Consider the following 23,567-nt stretch of genomic DNA (forward strand, 5'->3'; position numbering starts at 1 on the left):
CGATATATGAAGCCCTACGGCCTATCCACTCAACCAATCGAAATGAAACTTTAGAAATTGTTATTTGAAGGTGTACGCTCGAGACTGTGATAATTGTAAACAAAGAGCTCTCACGGCTACGGTTACAGTGAAAAAAATTTCAAAGTTTCTGCACATATTGACAGCATACTGAAAAATCATATATGGCTTTGAAACGATACACGTGTAGAGTCCAGTGGAAAAACTTCTGTCTGTATACTGGAGTAGCAGGAAACTACACAGGAGCAGGGTTAAAGTACCCTTTATTAACTCTTTAAAGTTTACAATGCGTCAACTCGACGCTAACAAACTTCGCCTTTGCTTGGGCGGTAACTGAAAGTCAGATAGATAATTGAAACTAAAAGTTGAAATATTAACTAGTGATAAAACTAACCTACAGGGCGCAGCGAGATCCCGAACTTCGAATCCCTTCTAAGCTAGTGGCAGCAAAACAATGCAAACTTAGCCACTTCAACCAGCAGTAAGTAAACGTACCTACGGCAGCGATGGCGATTAAAGCCTAACTCTTCCTTTTCTCCTACCGAAACTTGGCTTTTAACTACTACTTCCTTCAAAGTAGAAAATTTGCATTTCCTTCCGCGCGCTACAACATTTAACTATTCTGCCACTGGCAATTAGGGGAATGAAGGCTTACAAGAAAGGTCTAAACTCAACTTTAAAACTTTAAATAAATATAAATCCCTACACACGTATAACGAAAATTGTCCGGTAAAACGTATGCAATGAACAGCGCTGTAAAACATCAATAACAACACAAGAGAGAAGAAGGAAAAACGTGCATTTTATTGAAATTACAAGTTTTCAAGGTGTACAGCATTTGAAGATAGAGTCATCTCCCGTAACTTGCAGTTTTGTGGACACCTCGATCCCTCGACCTCACTCCGATGGATTTCTGGTTCTCGGGTTATCTGAAATCTAACGTGTACACATGAGATCCACAAGATTTGTCAGAATTGAAAGATTCTATAAAATGGGAAATTATACACATTCCTTCTGCAATGCTACATTCGCCATTATTGTCAACAATCTCCCGCACGCAATGTGTTATCCTCTACGAAGCCTGGCACGTTAAATTTCGAAGTTTTTTCACTGTAACCGTAACGGTGAGAGCTCTGTTGTTTAGATCATTACAATCTAGAGCGCATACCTTTAAATAATAATAATACCTGAAATTTCATTCTCATTGGTTGAGCGGATAGGCCACTAGGACTTCATATATCGGGGGAGGTTTTTTATGACCACCCTGTATGTATCTGCAATGTGAATAAAATAATAAATAAGAATTGAAATAAAAAAAGGAAAGACAGACAAAGATTTCATTTTCAGAGCATAAGCTCAAACACTGTATTTTTTTCCCTGTGAAAATAACTTTTCATGTGAAAAATGGAAATTTGTTGTGAATATAGATGGAGCACGGTTATATTCGAAAGACTGTAACAGAAAACTCAATTTACTATCGTAAAATATTTACTGACTTTCGAATAACCCTATATAAGGATGTTTTAAGAAGACTTCCGGTACGGAAACTTAGGAACTAACAGTTCATAATCTCATTTACAAATGGAGAAGGCCACTCAATCCCTATGCAGACGGCCTTTCCGGCCGCTAAAATCGATTTCGACAAGAGCTAATATCCTGTTCAATATTTTTATCCCCTTAGTTGTAGTTTCGGATCAATCATCAGAGCAAACTGAATTTCAAAGCAAATCACTCAACAAATCAATCAACAAATTTGTTGTGAATATAGATGGAGCACGGTTATATTCGAAAGACTGTAACAGAAAACTCAATTTACTATCGTAAAGAAAGAGAGAAATGATTTGGAAACTTTCTAAGTTTTCCCATTTACTGGATTTTTTTTTTTTTTTTTTTTTTTTTTTTTTTTTGAAACTTGGTTTCAAGTGTCTGAAAAAATTAAGAAAAGAGTTAAGGATTATAGTTGGGTTTTAATGCAGTATAAAACTAAAGTTAAGAAGAGACGGAAGATTTGTTAAGATAAAACTCTGCGTATTTTTCTCCCATATTAAAAAACGAAGATACGATTTCTTTATCAACCACAATAAAATAAATCAATCGTCATCAAGCCATGGATCAAATTTGTAATATAGAAAGGAAAGACTAATATAAAACATGCATTTTCCAAATTTTCTAGCGAAGTTCCCTTTGTGACGCAGCTGGACTTCGGATTGACACTGACACTGTGGCTTCGGAGTGTTAAAAGGGCACTTTAAATGACGACCGAGAACAACTGGCAGGCTATGAAAAGCTGAATAAGAAGTATTGGGAAAAAAAACTCATGATAAAATTCAAAAATGCTCTTTTGCCATGGAAATTAAGGCATAGATTGATAGCTAAAAGAAAGGGCTGCCAAATTGAGCATAAAAATTAATATTTGTATTACTATTAATTTTTTGCTGCATTCAAAGTGCTCAAAATTTTACAAACGCATTTTACATACATTACTTTCCATAAAGTATACTCGCAAAATATGCGTAGTATCAAACGTTTGACTTTAAATCGGATATTTCATGTAAATTATATGAAGGTCACAATGCGGATTACATGCATTCATAATAGGAACTATGGGACTATTCATTAAAGCTTAAATTTAAGTGCTTTGGTTCGCTCATCCTTTGGGACGTAAAGATTAAGTGATTTGCTTTGAAATTCAGTTTGCTCTGATGATTGATCCGAAGCTACAACTAAGGGGATAAAAATATTGAACAGGATATTAGCTCTTGTCGAAATCGATTTTAGCGGCCGGGAAGGCCGTCTGCATAGGGATTGAGTGGCCTTCTCCATTTGTAAATGAGATTATGAACTGTTAGTTCCTAAGTTTCCGTACCGGAAGTCTTCTTAAAACATCCTTATATAGGGTTATTCGAAAGTCGGTAAATATTTTAAAATTTGTATTTGAGACAATTTGCAATACAAAATAACGCAATTAACAAATAATTGCTTAAAACTACTTTTTTTTTTTTAGAATTTTATGACACAAATCATTAATTACAATTATATCTACTAGACGGTACTGTAATTATAAGAGTAAATAATCTTTGTTTGAAGTATCTTTGCCATAACACAGTAATTTTTCCTAACCCAGAAGAAAAGCAAGGACTAGATTTTGTGACATTCATGCGGGATAGAATACCATTCCATACTGTTTTATCATAACTGTTTGAGGACACTAAGTGGTATTTTCCACATGAACGGCCCACCAATGGCCGAGCTGAATTATTCCTTAAGTAACAACTCTGCTTAATATTTAGAAATTTCCCCGATGATTTACAGACCATCGGGCTTTTCTCCGCAGGCACCCTGCGGAGAAAAATCAATAATCGATGCATATTAATGAAACTAAAATCAAATATTTAATTAATTTTTTATTGCTTAACATCACGTGTATATTTTCCAAATACGGATAGCAAATTCTAAATTCCTAATTTTTAACTTTTTCCTTTTGACAGATTAAATTAAACTACATTTTTTTTTCTTTGAATTAATTTGTTCTCTTTTAAGGATCGAGATACTGAGAATGATTTTTATGTCGCGGAAACCTTTGATTCCGGCACAAATGGCAAAGTGCCAAATCTCTTTTAGGCTAAAAACCTACAGCGCTAAGTTCACGATAGAGAAATAACAGGATGTTTTCAACCGTCTCGAATCAAATTCACGAGATCCAGGTTTTCCAATTGGCAAGCAAAGAATTCCTCCCTGAAAAAAAAATAGAATTGGATGAAAATGGCTCACTTCAATGAGGTACACGATATATTATTGCAGTTACTGAAGTATAGTTAGGGGTTGTTAAAACCTGATGTTATAATGAATCATGAGATTTTATGTAATTGGATTTTTTTTAATAATTTAAAAATATAAAGAAAAAAAAAGTTCAACAGATCACACAATATTTTTATTGGACAAGTACGTTAATATTTCAGACCTCGAAGTAGATGTTATTGTTCTCAGTAAGCGAATTTTATACACTTTTTTTTTAAATAATGAAATTAGTTATATCTTATAGAAATCATTCTGCTTATATAAAGAAGGCATCGCTAAACAATTAACATTATAGTTTCTAACTGTTAGAGATGTCAGTTTCGCATCCAAGTAAACAGCTAAATTCCATTTATCGCCATTTAACTCCTCACCAAATAATTACTGAACACAGCATTTGCAGAAATTTATAACATCAATTACCATTTATTGAACTGACATACCTTTAAGCCAAAGTATTTGACATACCAAAGTTTTATCTTATTCAATTTTCTCATTGTGGGGAGTATTCATAGCAAAGGAATTATATCTGGCGGAGTGAAGTTGGTCATATAAAACTAATCTTAATTAATTTGAAGGCATTTTGCCGAGTTCTAGCTAGAATTGCATGTGAATTTCAGTTCTCAGTAACTGCGAAGAAAGTGTAGAATTTCTTCTTATTATCAGAAATTCGATTCCGTGACTGTATAACAAACTCAAAGAATTTGAGTTATACCTTACCAAGTTGGATCCAGATGAATAAATTGTTCGGAAATTATTCATCTTACTTTATGTGTACTTCGTGAAGAGAACTTTTATATGCAGTCAGGTGGTTATAGAATAGGTTTCTCTGAACTTGGAATTCGAGATCTAAAGGTTGCCATATATACTCTTGAGAATGAAGAATATAAGAGCAAGGAACTCTCAAAGTTAGCTACAGAAAGCAAAATTCGAAAATTCCAAAACCGTGGTAAAATTGTTTCCCTTAAATATCGAGTTTTTGTGCTTTTGGTTACAAAATGTTGTACAAGAACTGTGCAAAAGCGAATATCAGCATTTTGAAATGTAGCATGCTTCAAGGGAATAATAGAAGATACATGTCAATTGAAAATTAGAAAAAAAGTAAACTACAGTAGATAACTGGTACAAAGAAAGGTTCTAAATAAGTCTTGGATGTCTTCAGATACATCAAATTCCTCATCGCATAACCTTAATTTCTTTGAGATTTGCAGATGTTTGCGTGCAACCACGAAACGATGAAAGGTTCTTTCATTAAATGAAGATATCGTGCAGCGCAAGAGAAATTTTCATGATTTCATTAAAAAAGAAAATATTCATAGCTTCATTGAAAATTTTAAGAAAAAGCGCGTGCATCAAACGTATACCCGCAAGGAAATCCTTTTCTGCAGACGGCATCTTAATCTAGCTTCATGCTGAAGTAGTTTCTGCCTTATTATTTGTTTTAGAAATCTTCTTACCAGCATTCTAATATATTTCCGTATCGTAGAAAATAATAAAATTTTTATTCCCTTTCAAAGTATTTCCGAGATTTCTTCTCTAAAGAGAAATTTTCATTTTTAACCAGCTGCGCCCTAAGCATTCTTTTCATCCTACTTTAGTTTTCAAATAGTGTGTTTTTTAGTTTGAATAAAGATCTAAATCCTGTTTTCCTCGCTTACACTCTTTTCTTCGAATTTCTCTGTCTTTTTATTCCCATCATGGTAATCATAGGGAAGAAGCAGATAAATATTTCTCTTTTTCCGGTGTAATAAAAATATTTTTGATGGGCGTTTTCTATGTTAAAATTTAGGAACACTTTTTGGGGCAAAATTTATATTTTAAAAAATTTCTCTTGACCAGAAAATAAGTGTTCAAACATTTTTTTAATAATAATAATGGCGTCATTCACCATTTCAGAAGAACTAATGTTATTTCTGATGCTTGTATGTACAGAAAATAAGTTTATTGTTCCAAACTGTTTTCAGATTGACGAAGAATTAAAGAAGTCTCGATTAAAATCACTTTTTTAATCTGTTTGTCGAAAGTAATTGCTAGGTACGGACTCCTCTGTTCAAAAAGTTCACGGAAAATGTTTATAGGGCTTTTGCCCAGTAGGGCTATTAGTCTCGTAACGGCATTTTGCGTCGAATTACTATAAATGGCTGTATCATCTTTCAAATTTTTGCCACCAAATATTATCGGCCTGTATTATATTTAAATAACGAAGAATCTGCATGAAGTATGTATGTTTCTCGCATTGTGAAAAAGAGCTATACCTAGAGCCATCAAATTTTGAATAATGTAGTTCTCCAGCCGAATATGGACACCTGTAAGCACGAATGGCTACGGAATAAAATACTTTTATCTTCAGCGCGAGACCGTCTATCAGAAATTCTAAAAATATGTTGTTTTTAAATATTTTTAACTCAAAGAGCATTAGCCTAAATGCTTTCGAAACATGTATGTATGTGTAAATGAATAAAGCGCCCCTTTGGGCATTGCATATATGATCTCAAAAACTCATGCCTTTTGATGGCATATTTAATATTTTTCTCCAGTAATTAATTCAAATTATTTATCTGAATAAGAATTACTCACCTACTTTTTAAATTAACTGGAGAACAACAACAAAACTCTAAAGTTGCCGAATACAGAGAAAAAATTCGTGTTTTAAAATAGTTTGCAAAAAATATAGAAAACGTGGAGAAATTCTTAACAGTTACATAGGGCCGGATACAGTGTTACAGTTACATAGGGATAGGATCGGTTACAGTTACACAGCAATGGGACCAAAATGTCGCCAAACAATCACCAAGCGTGATGTTAGCGGCTAACGTTAGCTTCAGTGAAAAATTTGATGGATTTCTGGTATAGGAATGTTAAATCTGTCCAAAAATTTGTTATTGATATGCATTGCACAACGCAGATATAGGACAAAATAAGGGAAACCTAGTGTAATATACTGAGGATATCATAACTCAAGATTTTAGACGTGTATTTTATCTGAAATTTAGTGAATAAAGATGCAAACTAAGCAAAAAACGAATATTAATATAAATTAAGAGTGCAAATGCATGTGCATTCTCATAAGCAAAATTTAAAACTAGTCTTTTCGACCGTTGAACATGTATATGCCTTAAACCAAATCCATTCTTTTCGTCCAAGAAATACTTCGTGCGAAAACATATGCCATTGCTGTATGCTATAAACAGGCATGGAACAGAATTGCTCCATTGCTGTATCCTATAAACAGAAACGAAGACTAACAAAACTGGATTTAGAGGATACCTAAGAATAACAAAATATTGAAATTTACATAAAAAGTTCACATTTTGATGTGCGTATTTTAATAAAAACATCTAGTTATATTTTGTGTAAACACTGCAAGTATGAAACGTGTGCGGGCTGAGAAATTGTTACTTCTGTTTTTGCATAACTATTAGCATAGCCACTTCTGCACGGCACTTTCCATTTTTCATACCGAAAGCGAATACTAAGTGAAATTATTAAATTTAGAATTAAGGTGTGCTTAAAAAATAGTGTGTATTTAAGCATTTGATCAAAAATTCTTCTTTCACTTAGGAACTTAATCTATCTCAGAAGAATGGAAATTTGCATATTACTTATTGCAGAAATTCATCTATCACCTACATTCCGAAGCTTCCCATAAGCGGGCGGTGCAAAAGGTTGCGCAATTTTTTTTATTATTATTAGTTTTATCGTTTTTTAACGCCTTCTATTAGGATAGCGGATATCCTCCAAAAACCAGATTCCCTCCCTGCTTGGAAACTAGATCGACCGGAAGACCGGTCAGGAGACAAGTTCAGGGTCAGCAGTGGTTTATCTGGACCACGCGCAGGTCTTCCGCCCGTCGGCAGCCCAACCCAACATACGTGAAACACATAAAAAATTCCAAAGAACTTGGTGGGTGAATTGAGTCTTTTAACTTAGGCGCTCGAGAAAGTGCATTCACATTTTGCTGATGCTCTCAAAATTATTAAAATTATTTTGCTAAAATTCAGGTTGAAAAATTTGATAATGATGAAATGAGATATTGAAAAAAAAGGAGGGGGTTATATATTTTCTATATTTCAGGAACTAAAATGTGTCTGCACTCAGAATTTCATACCTTGTGTCATGCTAACAAGATTCTCTAATTCTGGCTAAAGGTCAAAATATGTTCCATAGGTGCTGATATAATGGTGCTAAATAAAAATGGATCTTGCCAATGATATTACACTAAATCCGTAAAATCCCTTATATAGTCCTACAATTAGATTCCTTTGTAACGAATTGGCTGCTTGGAAGTTTTCCAAGCATTTTCACTTATAAGTAACAACCAATTTTTTTTAAGCAGACGGTATTGTAAGACAGAGAAAGTTCTGGGCCAGTTTTTGGCAAAATTCATTCAAATCGCTTATTCAGTTACGGAAATACATTATGTGCTTCAATTTTTTCGAGACACAAGACAAAATTACTTCTCATTATGCGCCTCTTGCAGAACACTTAAACATCAAACTATATATATTTTCTTTACTATATTCTTAATGAAATCAAATATGGGCATTTATGTGAAAATAAAAGAGCTGCAATTACTTTTCAAGGAAGCAAGTAACAATAGAAAATGCTAAGATTAAGAACCTTCATAGCAAAAACAAAAGCTAAACCTGAAAATTTTACTACACCATTTTATTTTTTTTTCTTTTCTCTTCAATTTTCATTCAGGCATAATGAGTCCATACATAAAAGATTTCTACAGTCTTAGACAAATTTCGCAATTATGGCTGCTCCACCAGCAATCTGAGAACAAAATCAAGGAAAATTTGACGCGATTATATTTAACGAAGAAAAGCATGATTACTATCAAAGTTATTCGCTTACTGATATGAAAGCTAAGCTCATCTTAGTAAGAAAAATAGTCTTGATTGAAGTTCATAGACAAAAAGATATTTTTACTCATAATTATGTATTAGATCATAGTTCTCAGCAGTGAGGAAAAAGATGTTCGTTATAGGTCTGTCATCAAAAAGTGCAGTTAAGTGTTAGGTTTTTCAAAGTGTTAGTTATGTCTTAATCACATAACAAAATATAAAATGCAACTCTTATTTTTAAATAGGCAATCTGTATTACCTCTAAATTGAGCAGATAAGTAGTACACATGATTACCTTGATAATAACTAGAACTGTATTAACCAATAAGAAAATTACGTACATATTTAGGGCATCAAGGAAAGGGAAACAGGTGTAAATTTATGTGGGGACACTAAAATCTTTCAAGTGCTTACGGCATCTAAAAGTCTTAATCCAACCTTGACAATAGCAGATGTATTATCAAACACTAAAGTAAAAATAGTGTGTTTTTCTTTACAACAATGGGAAATGTCAAGCGGTATATTAAACGTAAAACCTTTTCTTTGACTTTTTTAACTTTTTAAAAAAAATTGGAAATAAGAATCACGACCTGCGGCAACAAGTTAGAATTTCAATACGGACGTCCGCATTTTCAATTACACATGCTATAATTAAACATTACTTATCTGATGATGCGTTAATGGCAATGATCTGGTTATTGACCGTTCAACCGGTCGTTGACCAGAATGATCATAAGGCTGTAGGACTTCAGAGACGTTTAAATGCAGCATTGTTATCATCGAATGCCAAAACGCGGTAAGGGTTCGAGGTAGCACTGATGCAGTGGCATAGGTAAAGGCTGGAACCATTCAAAACGATGAGTAGTTTGCACCGATAAAGCGATTCGAATAGATTGTATTGTGTTATAACTGGAAGACTGGACTTTCTGCTTTTCTTTAACCTTGATCCTGTCATTCGATGACATAATCACACACATACACATTTCTCTAACTTACCATGTACATACAATTCAACAAACACAATGCAATTTTATAGAAAATAGAAATGTACCACAAGTCAACAAGCCAAATAGCAGACTCACCACGGACGTGAAATTCAACAGACACGATGCAGTCTTATAGATAAGGGACAGGTACGATGAATTTTTTCAAATATATCACAAATCAAGAAGACAAACATCAGATGCACGTACATCAAATTCGACAAACACGATGCAGTCTTTGTTTAGATAATGAAATAGCTTATTCTAAAAAGTCTATGTAGCGGTATTCACCGAAATCATCGCGGACGAAAAGGTTGAGGAGAAAACAACTCAAGGCGAAAACGTCGTGGCACAAAATATTGTGTGAGAAAAGAAAGCAAGAGAAAACATCGCAGTTCAAAAACATCGTTGTATAAAATATAGTCGTCGAAAATAAAGAGGTTTAAAAACATTTCGTAGTTTAAAAACATCGTCGTTTAAAATATCGTGGTAAAGAATAATGCAGCTGCATAATCTTCGCATAAAGATAACAGACATGCATCTTTCAGGCTTTAAAAGTTGTAAATGTATATTCGCATAATGATTTGTGAGCGCAAGAAGCAAATAGGAATATTTTTACTTTTACGTTTCACATTTTTCAAATAATTAACAAATATTTGCTGGAAAAGCAAGAAGGAGAGCATTTAAAAACTGAAAATGAGTAGAAAATTAATGCAACTTATAGCACTTAAGTTTTAAACTCACTTTAACTAATAAAGTTCATGAATAAATTAAATTTTTATAAAGTTTCACTAGTAATTTTTTATGAAAAATGTAGTTTAAGAAAGAACACAAAAGGAAGATAAGTAACTTACGATATAGTCAGGGGGGTTGATTTGCAGCTGTTTTATTTTTTACCACTATATTTTCGACGACGATGTTTTTAATCTGCGAAGGTTTTGAACTGCTTATTTTCGATGACGAAGTTTTGTGGCAGGATGTTTTAGAATTGCGATGTTTTCTCTTTGTTTTCTTTTCTGTCACGAAGTTTTGTACCATGACGTTTTTCCACGATGTTTTCGTCCGAGATATTTTCAGCTTTTCTTTTATTAATTCATCGTTTATTCCATCGCTATGATAACGCCCTTCAAATTTTCGTAGGATTTAATTAAAAATAATTTTTAATGAAAGATTTCAGCAGATAAATATCTAGATGATTGGGAACGCTGATCAGCGAATTTTTTTAAGTGAGTTTCCGAATTTGGAGCCAAAATAAGCTTTGTTGAAAGGGCTAATGAATGTAGTTTTTTTCGGTTCGGCATTTCTCTTACCTTTCTAACAAATTCTCATAACTTTGATGATAACTAATGAAATGCATTGGCAGTTTTTATTTTGTTGCTTTGCATAGAATAATATGTGTTCCAAATGTTATCCCAGTTGTTTGCCGAATGTAAGAAAAAGAAAGAAATTAAAGTTATAAATAATTATAATTATAAAATTTTATAAGAAATTAAAATTTTGAAACATCGCTAAACGTAAATAAAGTTATAGTAATTAAATACAAAAAATAAAAAATATTTGGGAAATGGAGTAAATCCAAAATAACGTCTTTATAACATTAATTAGCTTTAAAAACACACTCAAAAATTACTTACTAGTACAAGAAAGTACATCGGTTTAAAATATCAACAGTTCCTTCTATACTACAGTAAAAGCTTGAAGTGCAACTTTAAATTCTTTTTTTTAATTTAAAATTTAAAAGTAATATTATGGGAAAATTAGAAATAAAACTATATTCTATCTTATCTTACCATTACATTTAATTAAAGGAGCGGGAAGGAGAAAAACACTCATTGTCCTTAATCCTATAAACGTAGCTTGTAATATAAATTTCTCAGTCCACATCGCTTCTTTAGAAAGGCTAGAAATGCATCCATATACGTGTGACAACTTAATTTCGCAATGATCAATTTCACATGAAAATTCTTTTAAAGTTTATTCTCTGGGACTATAAAAACTGGGAAGAGGTTTAGAACAAAATTGAGATGTTGCAATAGAATGATGGATAGAGAAATAGATAGCACCGTTGAATCATTTATTGCTCCAAGAGAAGCCAAGTAGGGGATAAAATTGTGATAAGAACTTGAAGATTCTGAGGAAAAGAGGAGAAAACATACGAAGAGAGCAAAAAGTTCGATACACCGGAATAACTTCCACCGGAACAGTGCAATCAATCAATGGCAAAGGCAATTTCGAAGCCAGGAGGATCGATCAATACAGACTTTCGTTCTTTCCCCCCCCCCCATTCACTTTGACCCAGGAAAAGAAGTGCACTTCAGCTTATCTAGTCAAATAAAGGTTCATCATCTTTTGACTCCTCGGAAATTTTATTTGCAGTCGCAACGGACATGTCTAGGTTAATAACACGAGGCAAGAGTTAATAAAATAGGGTGTTATAGCAGGTGCTGGCTGCTGCTTAGAAAGCATTCGATTGTCGCACGATAATTTAAAAAAATTTAATATGGCAATGTCTACAGCATATTCTATAAAAAGCCTTGGCATCAATCCGTCTAAGTCGCAAACAGTTTCCAGTTTGAGTATCAAAACCGTTGTTGCAAAATATTCAGTGGATCATAATTTCTTTCAGGATACTTATATTTTAAATTTTATTTGCATAGATCTTGTACTAAATACTGAAACATAAATTTCAGTTTGGATTCTTGCAACAGGTGAGACCGTATTTATAACCCCATGGGACCTACCTTGTGCTTGCCTTTAGTTATGAGTATGATTAACGTGATAGATCCACTTGACAATAAATAATGATATATATTTTTTTGATATCGTTTTTCCTTTAGGAGTTTCCTTTAGGAAGCTCCACTTGTGATTAAGATTAACTTAACAAAAATCATTCCAGGCTAGACATGCCAGCAGAAAGCAAACCCGACGCAATTTTAAAAATACTGACAAAAGTTACATTTTAGTATTTTGTAGAAATAACCTTAACATATTAATTTTTATATTAGAGTCATAAAAGTGCTGATCATAATAATTGTGTTTATTTTTCTCTTATTCTGTCCAAGCGCAGTTCTTGGTTCATTTATTTATTGTTTGGCGTAAAACGCCGTTAAAAAATCTATAGCTCTTACCTTTAATTATTTTGCATCATGTTACTTAAAATTATACGACATTAACTTACAGTATTAGGGTTTCTATAAATCACGTGACTATCCTCATTTCACAAAGCATAAATTTTTTTTCTAATTTATCATTTAAGCGTTTATATCGAATCAGAGGTACTGACTTTAAATCTAGTAAAAGTTCTTTAATCTATCCTTCAAATTATATTAAAATGTTATTCAATTAATTGTATGGCTCAGAAGCAATATAATGACTTCTTAATAATTTAATTTTATTTTTAATTATATTTCTAATAAATAATATAGCTAATTCACGTACTTTGGAATACACCCAACTGAGAATTTTATATATATATAAAAAAAAAACGACAACATGCCATCTAACAATGAGTTACTGTTGTTAGAAATATTTTTATCTTGATGTCACTCGATTATCTTGATGGTTTAATATCGCTATCTTAATGTAATTTGAGTTTTCCTATATTTTTGGGCCAATAAATATATTATTACATTAAATTACACCCCATTTTCCTCCAAGGAAAACTATCAAATGCTCAAATTATACAAGACATTGTATCTTTAATTTTCTACACGGCTTCACAAATAGCCTTTTTCTAGAATGCTGCCAGTCGATGTGGCATGAGATCTTTAATTTACCTTTCAAATTATAGCTGCTTAAAATGTTAGGCAATAGGAGAGAAATAAACTCAGTTCTTAATATCTTTAATATTTATTCTTTAGTAAATGTATCTAAATGATTCTATTAAAATAGATTTAATTTGTAATATATCCAATTGAGAATTACGAACATATGGAGAATTTTTGTAATCAAAATATACTTCGAATGTCACTTAAAATCCTTTTCGTTTCGGAATCATTTGATTTTTTAAAATTATTCACAGCTTTTAATAAACTTAAATTATAGATAATAATTATCGCCCTAATTTTTGAAGAAGCATTTGCATTTTGAATAAACATAATAAAATATTATTTGAACCATTTTGCAATTACTTTCAGATTTGCTTAACATGTCTTATTTATATAACACTAAAATCTGCATAATGTCTCTATTACTTCGTTAGGTGTTTGCAAGCATACCACGCAACAGCCACCTGGAATAAAAAACTACATTTTCTGCAGCTATGGCGGAAATGAACAAGTTCAAAGACTGCGTTTCAAGGACTACAAAATACCAATCACGGCATTTGGAGCACCTGCTCTATCCAGATAAACCACAGGCATTGTCCAGCTGTGTTTACAGATTCTTAAATGCTCAGTATATAGCATGCATAATGTCATATTTCGTTCCAGATGCCTTTATTTCGTTTCATAAGTAATTCAACAGACACAATACCCTCATAGCAAGAATGGCGAAACATTTCATTTGAGTCTGAAGATATATAGATATAATTCAGAGGAAAATATAATTATATTTCTAATTAAAATGCTGCTGAAAACGCGTACAATACCTGGAGTAAGATATTAGAAACTCCAGAATAAATAATATGTTTTATACATTTATAGTTCCCCTTTTTTGCACCTAAATAAGGATATCTTAACTATGGTGTCGTTGCTTCTTAGGATTTTCTGTAAATTTCCTGAGAATGATTGCATACATTTAAGAAATTGATTGTTCCCGTAGCCCTTCAAATGTACTCAAAGTACTGTAGTTACTCAAAAGCATTCGTCGGGAATAGCGGAAGCTACTGGACATTTAGTCGCCTCATTATTGAAAATATATTCCAGGGTGAACCACAGACAGCAGACTGATATTACGCACACAAGATGGAGGCAGTAAAGCGTTTCGAGCGATCTGCAAAAAATTGGAACGAAATTGAATGCCCAGAAGTTGTTGCAATCTATAATAACCATATGGATGGAGTAGACGTGTTGGACAGTCATTTAGGTCGCCATAGGAAAACACTAAAAGACATTTCTCTCGCCTTCTTAGCGTACCTTCGTGATGTGGTCGTTGGCACAATGGGCGCGTATTCCAGAGGTCCGTGGTTCGATTCCCAGCGAGGGAATTGCTCATTTTTCAAGTCTTCTGCTTAAAAAAAAAAAAAAAAAAAAAAAAAAAAAAAAAAAACCTAATGTCTCTACAGTGGAGCCCGAACTAAAAGGGTGGTGGATGATGATTCTCCACACCCAGGATTTAGCGATTGGTTCCCCTAGAAAACCCAGTCGCCCTTTAAATGGGGTAGTATATAGCGTATTTCTCCCGCCTTCTCAGCGTGCCTTCGTGGTGTGGTGGTCTGCACATTGGGAGCATATTCCAGAGGTCCGTGGTTCGATTCCCGGCGAGGAAGTTGCTGATTTTTCAAGTCTCTTGCTTCCAAAAAATACATAATGTCTCTACAACTAAAAACTAAAAGGTGGTTTTTCAGGGTCTGATTGATCTAGCAGTAATAAATGCCTGGATCTTATATAAAGAGATATCATTAAAAAATTATCCCAGAGCTCAAGTTTGGAATCAACTGCCTTTCAGAATTGAAGTTGCTGAGATTTTCTGCAAAATGGGAAAAACTGATAAAAAGAGGAAGACTAAGCAACGAAATACATGGGTAACTGGGAAACAATAAGGAAAAATTGTCCCAGGGTTGTGGTACCACCAAATAATATGAACAAGACTCAATAGATCAGTGGCCAAATTGGAATGTCAAAAGAAACAGATGCAAAATGCCTAGTTGCAATGGATTCACCCATGTATTATGCACAAAATGCCTTGTATTTCTATGCTTCAACAAAGACAAACACTGCTACAAAAATTTCCATAAGGCCACATAGTTTGGCAATTGTTATTCATACAGAATACACATTTATTAAAAAAAAAATACGTATTCCACAATAAATATGTTTCTAACGTAATTTTTTTAAAATTGGTAGAATGTAAGGAAAACTGTCGTTTTGTGCACATTGTAGCAGATATGCAACATAAGAAAAAATTAACATATTATACATAATATTGATTTCTGATTTTTTTCATTATTTTCCATGTGCAATAAACTTTTCTTAGAATTAAATATAACTTTTTAGAAATAAAATAAAAAATCATGCATTTAAGGGAAAAAATTGAAAGCGTCACAATAGTTTACAAAGGAAGATTGAGAAGATGAGCAAATGAAGTTTTCCAAAGGATTTAGAGTTACTTATTATGGTACATCGTGCAATCCCATCGCAGACCCCGCATGCAGTACTTATTAAAACTATTGATTTGGGTCATAAAGAAATTATAATATAATTTTAACACAATTTTGAAATACACAAATCAATTTCAGAACCTCTGTTCGGATGTAACAAAAACAACAAATAAACATAATGAGATGAATATAGTATGTACTGGGAGCACAGTGTTATAATGTAATGTTCTAATAATACTAAAGAAGTGTCCACGGAGTTAAAGCTAACGTCAAAAACACTGCGAGTAAGAATCTGAGAGCTCAGGGATTTGAGAATGCAATACAATTTATGAAGTTCACAAGTGGAATCATTTTGAACATATTCACAGGATGTAAAAGTTCATTAAATTTATACAGCATGAGAAACTTATACATGACAAAGATCTAGAAAGTAGGAAGACAAACGCTGCATGTTCCTACATCTACATATGTAGAATTTGCTGTTCTTGCGTAGAAATACGAGGGCAGTGTGTTCTATTATATAGTAATTTAATGAAGTAAAGAAATGCAAAGCTTACATTTGGGAAACCAAGCCGTAAGCAGGAGAATCATAACACTGGACGGAGTTAAAGCCGAAAACATAGCGGCCAAAACATCGCGGACGAAAACATCGAGGAGAAAACAACGCAAGACGAAAACGCAACGGTACAAAACATCGTGGGAGAAAAGAAAGCAAAGAGAAAACTTCGCAGTTCTAAATACGTCGTGGTACAATAAATATATCGTCGTCGAAAAAAAAGCGGTTCAAAAACTTCGTAGTTTAAAACATCGTCGTCGAAAATATTGTGATTAAAAATAAAGCACTTAAAAATCATCGCATGACAACAGCGTCGCGCACATGCGTTTTTCAGGTTTTAAAACTTGTAAATGCATATTCGCATAAATTTGGAAGCGCATGAAATGTTAACGATAATTTAAGAATAAACAGAAACAAAACAAAATATAATATTCAACAAAACAATATCAGATTAACAAACGCGAAAGAAAGTAATTTGATAATTAACTAAGCAATTTTTATAGAGGTAACCTCATGCAGTTATTTATCTTCGTTTACCTAAACATTTTTAGGCTGTATTTTTCATGAAAAATTATGAGTAAAACTTCATAAAAAAGCTTAATTTGTTAATAGCCTTTATTAATTAACTATATAAATTTAACATTTTATTACGCTTTTTTAAATTGCATTACTTTTGTACTCATTTTCAATTTTTAAATGCTTAAGTTCCTTCTTACGTTTTTAACAGAAGTTTACTAGTTGATTCAAAAAATTCAAACATAAAATTAAAAATATTCTTTGTTCCTTCTTGCGCTTCCAAATCTTTATGCGAAAATGCATTTACAGCTTTTAAAACCTGATAAAACGCATGTGCACGATGATTTCTAGGTGCTTTATTTTTTACCATGATATTTTCGACGACGATGTTTTTAAACCACTTTATTTTCGACTAATATTTTGTACCAAGACGTATTAGAACTGCGGAGTTCTCTTTGCTTTCTTTTCTTTGACGATGTTTTGTACCACGACGTTTTCGCCTTGCGCTATTTTCTCCGGGACGTTTTCGTCCGTGATGTTTTTGCCGCGATGTTTTCGGCAGACATCCTGGACGCAGGCTAGCAGTCACCTTCGACTAACCACTAAACCATTTCAGCGGCAGATAATCGACTGTACATGCCAAGATATTCAACGTATCATAAACTATCGAAATAATTTACGAGAAATTACGGAAAAAATTGAAACAAACAGGCTTGTTTCAATATTTTTGATAATCCATTTTTAAGATAATTTCTCTGTTGTAAGATAAATCTTAAATGAATATATAACGCTAAAATTTGTGCCTTTATTTACCATGACTAATAGCAATTATTGTTTCAAAATCAAATGCAAACACTGATAAAATAAAATTGAAGGTGTCATAGAATTTGCATGAGATAAAACTGCTTGCATAACATCTGCACTAAACTGAGCCTCTTATGTAATGTTTTATTCCACGTATCTCATAATTGCTGGATGAGACAATATAAAGACACATTTCCAACGAATATTTCATAATCAATGGCGTTTAAGGAAATTCATATAATAAAGTTTGACTGTAGAGGGCAATGCTTTAATAACTTTCGGTTATTTCACAACTTCATTCATACACAGAAATATTTATTTTTCATTTAACTAATAATATAAGACAATGTTAAAATTCTATTAGTATTTAAATAGAATGTATTTTTTCGACCCCATCTGCGCGAAAATCTTAAAACCTTTTTAAAAATAGCAAATGCTTTTAACATTTAACAAATAGCGAAAATAGCGTTACACACTAAAATCTTGAGAATCGTTACATATGAAGAAACAATCAAAGACATCGACTTAAATAAAACTGAGTTTAGAAGCCGTTGGGAAAAACATATCCACAAGTGCTAGGAAGTTTCTTAAGTTTTAAGCCCTTAATCCTTAAGGATTAAATTTTTTATTCTTAAATTTTAAGACATTTTACGGATAGGTATCCGTATCATGCCTTAACTTACTCATCTGATTCCTTTATTATCTACTTCAAGGATGCTGAATTTCTGTTTTATGAGCATTTAAGTCCCATACACAAGTTAATGGAAAAATAAAATCTTGCTCTACTTTGCTTATCTCCTAATATCAACTCTCACATTAAGCACTTACTTTAACGTCATTAATATATTACGTGAATTGATGCAGAAAATGATTTGGTCTTCATTCAAATGCTTTGTGCAGCTGTGGTAGCGGCCTTCATCATGTCCAGCAGAGAAAGATACGTCATGCAATTTTGATCTATCTGTATCTCAGCCACCATTTTTTCCTGAACTTTTTCAAACTAAAGAAATAACTCCTGCTTTTCGGGATTTTATTCTCAATTTAGATTATTGAATTCTCTTTAATTTATTGCTTTTTATTTTATTTTTTCATTTGCTTATTATTATTATCTGTCCATTTGCAGTGCAACAAATATACATTTATTTGCGTATTTTGTTAGTGCTATAATTTGCTTGAGTAAGCCTCGCTATATATACTTTGTGGAACACCGGCAGCTGAAATTAGTAGCAAAAAATATTAACGGTGCTTTGTAAATATTGCATTAGAAACTGTTTAGAAATTTAAAGAAAACTATTTTTTTTTAAAAAAAATAAGTAATTGTCCAGAGCCAATCAGCATCAAACATACATCCGATTACTGGAATGAAAATAAATTAAGGTAACAGAAATAATTAATGTAAAAATTGACTTCCTTTAGTTAAATTAAAGATTAAAATTATAATATTTTGCCACTTATTAAATACTCTCAGTTAACAATATAGATACTCACATTCGCTGAATCTCAACCAACCAGTTTCCATTCCCAGCAAACTAAGCTAGCTGTCATGGACAGTTTTGTTATTTTTCTCTCTTTCTTTCTTTTATAATTACTTCTATTATAACGTGATCAAGTATTCCCCTATTTGAGACAAACAACTGTTTGGAAAATTTTTTCTAACGAATTTATCTCGGAAAGAAAAATGTGCAATTAGATTTCTCCTTCCCGAAAAATTTTGCAGGTTGTTCGTATTTTAACAATCAGTTGTTATTACAAAGTGCGTATTTTCCTTTACACAGAAACTTAAAAGATAATAAAATTTAATTTATCATATCTGGTACAGATGCTTCCTTATTTCAAGAACTAGAAATACCGCGCAGATACAACCCTAGATGAACGGACTGATGCATGATCAGCCAGTTTTCCTTAAAAAGATCTGCACAAAAATATTCCTCGTACAGAAAAGCCTTGCATACTTTGCCATAATCAGTTATTCAACCAACGAACAACAATATTGTGTTATGCTAATACTGTTTCGTAGCATGACCGACATCTTGCAGTTCTCAATATCTCTGCGAGGGATAACCAGATAAACAAGTTGTTCATTAGGGTTTCATAATAAAACGTTCAGTGTTCAACGGTCAGTTTTCAAACTTCAATGGTCAGTATACAAGCTTTATATTATAATGTCATAATAAAAAATTCGATTTTCAACGGTCAGTTCTCAATCTTCAATGATCAATTGCATTTTTTTTAACAAATCACTTTTATAGCACAGAAAAATTTATCAAGGCTGAGCCGGTTTCAACAAAATAACTTTCAAATGTCAAAATTTGAAAAATTTGAATTGAAACAATAAACAAATAAAACAAAATTAAAAAAATTAAAACGCGGAAACTGAAATAATTTCAAATTGCCAAATATGAGTTCTTTCCCAGTAAGAAAAATTTCGTTTTTTATGTATTTATTTATTTAGTAGTAGTAACCAAGGGATATATTATATGTTTTGTATTCTATAAAGTAACAAACTTTTCTTGCTTTCTTTCAATACTTTTATGTAGTTTGGCTAATAGCTAAACATGCGGCCTGATAAAAGGGCCTGTTTCGATTTCGACGCATCTTTCTCTCTGTCGCTAACTTGAGTGTCCAGTTAACCATTCCAAACTTCTTTTAATGTAGTACTTGCAATTCCTGATGAAATGCAAATATGAATTGCAGATTCCTTTTACATTTAATTTGTAAAAATATAAGTTAGTAAAAATGAACCCCGAAACAATAAATATAATAAAGAAGGATTAATTCAAATATTTTGCGTCGACAGTTTAGAAAACCATGCCTTTCAAAAAGCCAATAATTAGTTTTTGGACCTGGACGAAGGAGGAATATTTGATTCTGTGAAGAACTGCAGTCAAACATTTGATACTCTAAACACGACTTATTAAAGCGAAGTTAGTTTTCATCTTTTAATTATGTTAAAAAGCTAACATAAGCTGGGTATCAAAAATAACCCCAACAACTTCAAACCCTTTTGGACTGGGTGAGTGTATCAAGTGAAACAGTCTCGCACATTACCGAATAAAGTGTTTCCTATTTTATAAAGCATTTTAAATTTTTGTATCATTTTTTGTATAGATCGATCTATGCAATTTATGAATACAGAATTAATAATAATAATAATATATATATATATATATAATGGAGATAGCTTGGTACGACGTTTAACCAGAAATTTCCTTTGAAAAGCCAGGTTGGACCTCGAATTGAGCTAATTTACCATTTTCCGCTTTATAATTTTTATATGTTTTTATTTGTTTTATTTGTTTTAACTTGTTCCATCTATTGGTTTTTTTATATATTTTAACTTGTCACATAGATTGGTATTTTACTGTATTTTTTGCCTTTAACTTGTATCCAACTATTGTATTTTACTGCGTTTTATATTTTACATTTTATTTCGCGTGTAGCCTAATTTTTCACCCTTCAATATCATTGTTTTTTAAAAAAACTGTGTTGAACTTTTCTTGGAGCCACAGCTCCTGGTAACTTTTTGGAGAGCTAACTACAATTTCTCTTCTCATTTCCTTAACTTTGCAGCATATTGCGCAAAAGTGTTCGACCAAATTGGTCTTTTTAGTATTGTACATACCACCTAGCTTCATAATTATATATATATATATATATATATATATATATATATATACATATTGTGTACATATGTTATTTTATTGTCATTGTTATACTAAAACTGTAATTTTATGATCTGCCTATCAAAGGGTTGTATGAGTTAATATTTTCATTTTTAGTGGATTTATGAAGCATAAAAGTATAAAAGCTTTTAGTCTTAAATGAATCATTTTTAAATTAAAAAAAGGTACGTTTGTTACTCTTCTTCCCGTTCAAAAGATTTATATGGTTATTAACAATAGTAATTTAAAAAATACCACCAAAAAACTGGATATATCACTAGAATAAATAGTTAATGTATTTAGTGTATGAAACTAATAGAAATACAGTAATACTCTAAAAACAGAAAATGTCGTGAGATGAATTGTTGTAACAACAGACAAAATCAATTAATACTGTTCTGGAAGATTGGTTAATGTAAATTGCCATACTGAAGATCTCTGTCTCTCTACGGAATTGTGAAACGACTATGAATTCTGTTTGGCGTAATTTCAAAGCAGTCTCAATGGAAAACGTTTAAAATGCTACCAGAATTACCAGATTGTGACATAAAAAGATGAAGTGAGCGAATGCGGTAATGGTAAGGCTTGATAACAGTTTTTGTCGAATTTTCAATTTCCATTAAAGCGTAATAAATAAAAATATGTATCAACAACAGAAATTTCAACAATATTCAGTAGTTTGAAACGGAGTTTCTTCGGAAATAGAGCACAAATAAATATCTTAAAAATGAAAGATAAATTTAAATCTTACTTAAAAAATAATAATTGATGTAAAAAGCAACAATATTTCAATAAGATATCTAGGAATTTGTTTCAAAGCACATTCGAAAGTGACTAAATATTACATTAAAAATTTCAGTTCCAAAGTTTTCAGTGCTTAATAATTCACATTGAAAGAAATAAAAACATCTATTTTCATTAACATTTCTTTTTACCTTTTCCCTCAGGTGAACTTTAGGAACTGCATTTCAGAAAGACTTTTAAAATTACAAGAAATAGAACGCTCACTCTTTTTCTTTTTTAAAGTTCTTTAAAACAGATAGTGTTCCAGCAACTGCAGCAGACTTCCGGAGGGATAAAATTTACGTATTGGTTTCTCCTTCCTACGGCAGAAATGGAAAACCTGAATATAATTAGGATCGATTGAAGTTTAGGAATTTGTTTCTGTTTTAGTAAGCAGTACATACATTTGCCCGTGTGTACTTTATTTTTTCACTCGTCCATTATCATATCTAAAGAAAAAAAATATAGAAAAATGACTCTTTCTGCAATAAATTTTAATTTCTATTGAATTATGAAGAAAGGATATTAATATCTAAATTTTATATACCCTATTCATCCAAATATAAGAGCTTGATCTAATGGAATCTAAACCGCGTCGCTTAAAACACTAACCACAGTATATCATCTGCAATGCTGTAAGATCTTGCCCAGTCTACGTTCAGAGCAGAGTTTCTTAAATTTTTTTCAGTCGCGACCCCACTTGTACTGTAAAATACTATTGCAGTTTTAGGACATCAACTTTAATTTCTAATTTTAATACATAAAACAATGTGAAAATTTTAAATAAGTAACAAACGAAATGACATCGTCCCATACAAAGCAAGGAAAATGAACGTTTATATTATAAAAAGAATGCGTCGAAACGTTTTCGTTTTTTTCTTTGTCTGTATTGTCTTATCTTTATCTATTTTCAGATACGTTGTGTAAAAGTATTTGGTAATTGTAAAATTATTATAATAAGTTAAAAGAAATATCAAAATTGCTAAAATTTTTAGCAATCCTCCTGCTGCAGGTCCCGCGACCTCCTTGGGGGTCGCGACCCACAGTTTAAGAAACCCTGGTTCAGAGCATAAAACAAAGGATTCAACGCAAAGGATAACAAAGGATAAAAGTTTGGAAACTTTTACTTTTAAATGAATCCTTTTAAAATTTTTAAATAAAATGACATATTTGGTACTCTCCTTTTCGTTCAAAAGATTTATACGGTTAGTAACAACAGCAACTTAAAAAATACCACCAAACAACTTAGGATAAATAGTAAATGTATTTAGTGTATTTAGTGTATGAAACTAATAAAAATACAGTAATGCTTTTAAAATAGAAAATGTCTAGAGATGAATT

At 32.0% G+C, this 23,567-nt stretch overlaps 1 protein-coding gene across 3 annotated transcripts in view; it reads right to left on the minus strand.

Annotated features, from left to right (window-relative positions):
- LOC118192399 (bcl-2-related ovarian killer protein homolog A-like) overlaps positions 1 to 23,567 on the minus strand; it is a 233,342-nt gene that overhangs the window by 97,734 nt on the left and 112,041 nt on the right. Inside the window, exon 4 of one of the 3 annotated variants that reach the window (XM_085819118.1) lies at positions 3,403 to 3,753. The exons of the other annotated variants lie outside the window; for them this stretch is intronic. Within the exon in view, the coding sequence (XP_085675244.1) occupies positions 3,649 to 3,753 (105 nt within the window). The 3' untranslated portion in view covers positions 3,403 to 3,648. Of the gene's footprint in view, positions 1 to 3,402; positions 3,754 to 23,567 lie in introns of those variants that run through there. 3 annotated transcript variants of the gene reach the window in all.

This window comes from Stegodyphus dumicola, chromosome 6, assembly GCF_044657685.1.
Source record: "Stegodyphus dumicola isolate Sdum_Otavi_A_Nest chromosome 6, ASM4465768v1".
NCBI lineage: Eukaryota > Metazoa > Arthropoda > Arachnida > Araneae > Eresidae > Stegodyphus > Stegodyphus dumicola.